At 37.6% G+C, this 5,732-nt stretch overlaps 1 protein-coding gene across 2 annotated transcripts in view; it reads right to left on the bottom strand.

Annotated features, from left to right (window-relative positions):
* Positions 1-4,804, bottom strand: part of DNAJB6 (DnaJ (Hsp40) homolog, subfamily B, member 6) — a 54,531-nt gene extending 49,727 nt beyond the window's left edge. For both annotated transcript variants that reach the window (XM_009886776.1, XM_009886775.1), the window contains exons 1-3: positions 4,695-4,804; positions 3,323-3,432; positions 231-290 (exon numbers count right to left, since the gene is read on the bottom strand). In XM_009886776.1, the coding sequence (XP_009885078.1) occupies positions 231-290; positions 3,323-3,432; positions 4,695-4,759 (235 nt within the window). In that variant the 5' untranslated portion in view covers positions 4,760-4,804. The remainder of the gene's footprint in view (positions 1-230; positions 291-3,322; positions 3,433-4,694) is intronic.
* Between the last annotated feature and the right edge of the window lie 928 nt (positions 4,805-5,732).

Genomic DNA, 5,732 nt, shown 5'->3' with positions numbered 1-5,732 from the left:
AAGTTAAATATGCTTTAATGCTTTTTATAATTAATTCTTTTTTCCAAATATCAGTAATACCTTTTACAACAACTAGAAAAATTCTAAAAACAATTGTAATTTCAGTTTTCAGAAGATTACATTTTAGGCCTTGGTATAGACATTTCCAGATTCCTGCCTTAAAAAGAAAGCTGCAGAAAATGGCTTTCCACCAGAACAGAGAAAGCAAAGAATGCTAGTTGTCAACATACCTCCGCCTCCATTTATTAAGCCTTCTTTTCCGTATCTGTCGTAGATGTCACGTTTTTTAGCTACAAGGAGAAGTTGCACATCATGTCAGTAAACACACACATTGAATTTGGAAAAAAACAAAAATACTTAACTGGTAGTCTCAGCTATACATCTTCTCAAAGCTAGTTTATTTAAGAAAGCTCTGGCATGTAACTGGTGAACATTTTTGTTGAGAATTGCCAAAGCAGTTTAGGTTCAGATAAAACAGGTACTAAACTTTAGACTTACTACCATTTAGTTGTGGAAGCTCAGGTCCTGTCGCATCAGAAAAAAATCTGGTATGAGGACAAACTCCACAAGGAAGTTTACCTTTAAAAAGAATACCTCAGTCTTCATCTTTACATAGGTACCATAAAAAGCTTTAGGCTGTAAAGGACCTCTGTAATTCAGCCTTCTCATCTCAAAGTTGGTCAAAACTTGCCTGGATAAAGTCCTGATCTCATCAATCGCCAAGAAAAGAAGATTCCACAGTCTCCCTTGAAAACAGTCCCAGTGCTCAAGCATTCTCATTGTAAGCATTTTCCTCCTTCTATCCAACCGGAATGTCCCTTGTTGCAAACCTTGACCATTGCCTCTTTTCCTTTTTATTGCACAAGACCAAGCCCATTGTGACAGAGTTATGAGAAAGACAGTGTTTGCACGAGTGACAGCATAACCCCTCAAATTAATTATAATCACTTCTAGTTTAATAAAGGGGAATGAAGTTATGTTAAAAAAAATGCCATTGAAGGATCTAACTGAAATTGCTTGCCCTCTATTATTTCAGAAGGCACGGAATGGCTCGCTGTTAATTTCAGTGCAGACTAGCCTTCCAGTATCCACAAGAAAGGAGAAAAAAATTAACTCTACATTACTAAGTATGATCAGACTGCACTGTTGGTACTGGAAGGGAACCTGAAGAGCTTAAAGAGGCAGACAGTCGGCTTATTTTGCTTGCACTGCTGTGGAAGCATCAGCCAAAAACCAGTAAGGGCATCTGATTTTAGACTCTTGATTTTAACATGCTATTCCCACTGGAATCTCTTCAGTGAGAGATGTTTCTAAAATTTAAATAGCATCACTGAAAGAACATGAAGTTATCTCAAACAGCTGATGAAAAGCAAAGTACTTCTGACTAACAGGAATTGAAATTTTATATACTGGTCATCATCTACAAACACTGGAGACTCGCAACAGATTAACACACACACCCTCAGCAAAGCTTAGTACATTACACATACTGCCTTTCTAGAAATTTTTAAAGAAAAAAGGTTAGCACACCCACCAATGAAAAAGGACTACAGCAGTAGGTAGACAAATTGTCAGAAGGAACAGAAAACAGAGAAGACAACCTGAAGGCTCATGAAGTCCAAAGTTCACCTTGGAAAATATACGATTCTAAGTGTGTTCTATGATCACCCAATCTCAACATTCTTTGCTTATGTAACCCCTTACAACCCCTTTGTCTTCTGACAAAAATCTCTCTTCATTCAAGCCTGTAATGGTGTCAGAAAATATCATTAAGTCTGCAGAACAGCTGATTGCCTCTCAACCAGAGGGCTCAGGGTTCAGACACCCATGCTGGACAAACAATTGTTAAGACACCAATAATTTAGGATTAGTCTAGATCCAAAACCAGGCAGCGTTTTTAAGATGTTCTAAAATTCTAGCTGTGTACTATTTCTGAAGAACTTAAAAGAAACTTAAAGATCTGTGTAACAACCAGACCAGTATCCTATTTTTATCTTGCTAAAAAAATTTGCTTAAGGAGGTTAAACTACTCTAGAAGACAAGCAGACAATGAACTACGCATAAATAAAGTTGTTTCTCCCATGTCAGTTAAGTATCAAAACCAATGAAATAAAGACTGCAGCCTGACAGAATCACAGAATCTTCAGAGTTGGAAGGGACCTCTAGAGATCATCTAGTCCACCTCCCCTGCTAAAGCAGGATTGCCTAGAGCACATTACTCAGGACTGCATCCAGGTGGGTCTTGAACATCACCAGAGAAGGGGACTCCACAACCTCCCTGGGCAGCCTGTGCCACTGCTCTGTCACCTGAACCGTAAGGAAGTTTTTCCGTGTATTTGAACAGAACTTCCTATGTTCCAACTTCTGCCCATTGCCCCTCGTCCTGTCACTGGGAACCACTGAAAAGAGTCTGGCTCCATCCTCCTTCAACCCACCCTTTAGATACTTGTATGCCATAATAAAGCCTCCCCTCAGCCTTCTCTTCTCCAGGCTAAAGAGTCCCAGCTCTCTCAGCCTTTCAAAAAACCAGGCCAAATTCTGAAAGGTAATCTAGATGCTGCTAGTGCTTTAAATATAGCTTTCCCATGCTCACTGGTCTCAGGTGAAACCAAGGACACTTCAGAAATAGCATATAGACAGCTGCAGTCAATTACAGGGGAAAATAAACAAAGTGGCTTAAATCACTTTGTTATGATTCAGACTGCTTTTGCCAGAACTCTAACAAAAGTTAATGATACTTTTCAAGGAAATAAGCTGAATTCCTGCACCACATGGGCCAGGCTAAGCAACTGTTTCAGAACAATTCAAAATATAAACACTCTCCTCAGTATCACAGTTGACTGAATTTATGGAATTCACCCAAACACAATCCAAATTTTCAGCAAGGTTTACAACATGCTTGGGTTTTATCAAGACAAGTTTACTTCAGAGTTTGTCTAGTCTGATTTTTATTGGATAAACACAGTCATTCTCCTACACTGATGGTAACATTGGCTTTACCTCCTAAGATAAAACGAATGCTGATATTCACAGAATATCTTCAGAAATTTCTGAAGAGGGCCTGGCAAGCAGGATTTCAATTTTTAGAACAGAACTGGTCTGGTTACTCACTAGAGAGATCCTAAATTTTTTGTTTCAAAATTTCTGCTTATTCTTTCTTATCTGCAAGCTTCTTTCTCTCTCCTTTCTTTTGAAGAGGAAGTAGTTGAGTTGGATGGTAAACCAAAGTTAAAATATCCCTTTAAAGCATCACGCATCAGCATTTTCAGTCTGATACTCAGACTAGAGACCTGCAGTTCAAGAGCCCTTTTAAAATACCTACCATCTGACAAAACTTCATAGGCCTCAGCTACTTGTTTAAATTGCCGTTCTGCCTCTTCTTTATTGTCTGGATTTTTATCAGGGTGCCATTTTAATGCCAATTTACGGTACCTAAATGGAAGAAAAACAAAGGACATTTTACTCTGAAATGAAGGAATACGCTAAACATGTAAACACAAAATGTTTCGAACATGTTGTCAGGAGTTGAAGTATTTAGAAATTCCCCAGTGCTTTGCATCTTGCATCGAGACCAGTACCACCAGATTCTGCAGGTACACAAAGAACCGTCTGCTCACATTTGCTTTAAAAAAAAAAAAAAAAAAATGCAAGCTCCAAGAGTACCCTGATACCAAACTGCAGCAGCATCCTAACATCAGTGGCTTCTTTGACTACTACACCTACATACAACTCCTATCCTCAAATGAAGTACTTTAGGCAAAGCGTTCATAACTACTTAGAGAGGCCAAGCTAAGCTTGCATTTAGGTTGGAGTCTTTTACACAGTGTCATACAAGATCACAGTTCAAACATTTGAGTTGATGAAGTAGTATGTGCAGGAATTTGCAAAAGAATAAGGGAGGAAAAAACATAAATCAAACTTCCACACACCACTGCAATTTGATTAATTAAGCTCAGGCACGTAGGAGAAGGCAAGAGAGAAAATGGTATTTCCAGGTCACTTGAAACTGCCATTTACTGTCAAACAGTTTTGGTATACTAGAAATGTGTCCTACAGAAATGTTTCCTCCCAATTGTTTGTTGAAAAGTAAAAGGTATCCTTTGAAAATGTTACATACACCCATCTTAAAACAGTACATAAACAGCAAATCTAACCAAAGAACTGTATTTAATTCCTTTGAACACTTCAAAGTATTGAGGTTTTTTTAGTAGTAACAGATGTTCAGTCCATCAAAAAAAATCTAAGCACAGAAACCAGGCCTCATGTTAAGAAAGAGCTAGTATCCAAAAAAGCAACATGCCAAATACTTGTTAAGAAATTTGAAAAAGCACCTCTGCAAGTGGAGAGGAAGACTAGTTACTGTAATTCAACCCCAGAAGGGGACTGTCACTGCCTGGACCATATCAAGTCTGGAGGCACACTTGTATGGAAATATATTTAATACTGATCAAAAACCAGTGACTGATGGCACTTTCACTTCAGCAGTACCCAGGATTCTTTTCCCAATTTCATAAAAATGAAAAACTGCATTTTCTTCAGAACACAATGTTTCTTTGTTAGCAAAGGTACCACCTCAGATGACTACTACTCATCCTGATATTGGCAACAAAGTGAGAATCCAGAGACCACGTGATTATATTTGTTCCTTAAAATACATAACTTATCTTGTATATATATACACCAGTGATACTTACGCTTTTTTAATATCTTCTGCTGAGGCATGCTTTTGCACTCCCAGAACTTCATAGTAATCCACCATGTTTCGGTAGATGTTTTGTTAACAACAGCCGAGTCTTTCAATTCCTGTAACAACAAGAACTTGTAAGTGAAGTTTGTCCAGTAATGCTACTTTATAAAAGTCAGGTAGGAGCCTAGTATCTTCCAGTTCCAAACCTGATCTAAGAGAGGTGCTTGTTTTTAGAAATGCAAACGTTCCAAACACCAAAAAATAAAAATGGTTTATTTTAGGTTGACAGATCAAACAATTACTTTGATTCTGATTTTTGTTTACGTTCTTTAATCCCACTGAAACACAGTGCACAGACACACAGGTAAACAGCAGGTTCCTGAAAAAAATTAGACTGCCAAGCTAGATCTAATTAGTATATTAAGAAAACTATGTACAGTATGTCACCATTTTGATATATACATTAGTAACTCAATGCAAAAGAAAAAATGTATCACATTCACTTTATGTCATCTCTGACACCTATGTCATGTCTTAAGCATATAAGAGCATAAACAAACAGCCACATCTTTCACATCTACTGTTCAGAATATTACTTCCACTGAGATGCTCCCTTCAAAAGAGCAATGTATGTGCAGGTCTTCGAAATCTAAAATTCCACCTACAGTTTCCAATAAGCCTTTCTTGTACTCAAACCTTGACAGAAAATTTCCATATTGCCAAAGCTACCGAATTCTATTTACTTCCTTTATGTTTACCAACATAAAGTACATAGCCAGGCAAGACTGCTCAAACTGCAAGGTTAACCAATCAACTCAAATGCAGAAGCACCTTGTGTTTCTTAGTGCAAGACAATAAAGTTTCCACAAGTGTCGTAAGAAACTTGTAAGTTAGAATAAAAAGCACTTGCCCTACTCAATTTCAGTACTGACAGTTCCTTGTCCATATTAGAGAACGGTTAAAAGGAACAGTTATACTAACCATTACTTCAACTAAACAACCACTAAGATTAAAGAATCTTTCTAACAATTTCAAGAACGTTTCA

Source organism: Charadrius vociferus, unplaced genomic scaffold (assembly GCF_000708025.1).
Source record: "Charadrius vociferus isolate BGI_N301 unplaced genomic scaffold, ASM70802v2 scaffold255, whole genome shotgun sequence".
Taxonomy (NCBI): domain Eukaryota; kingdom Metazoa; phylum Chordata; class Aves; order Charadriiformes; family Charadriidae; genus Charadrius; species Charadrius vociferus.
The sequence above is the reverse complement of the archived record's forward strand: the minus strand, read 5'-3'. Positions and strand labels throughout refer to the sequence as shown.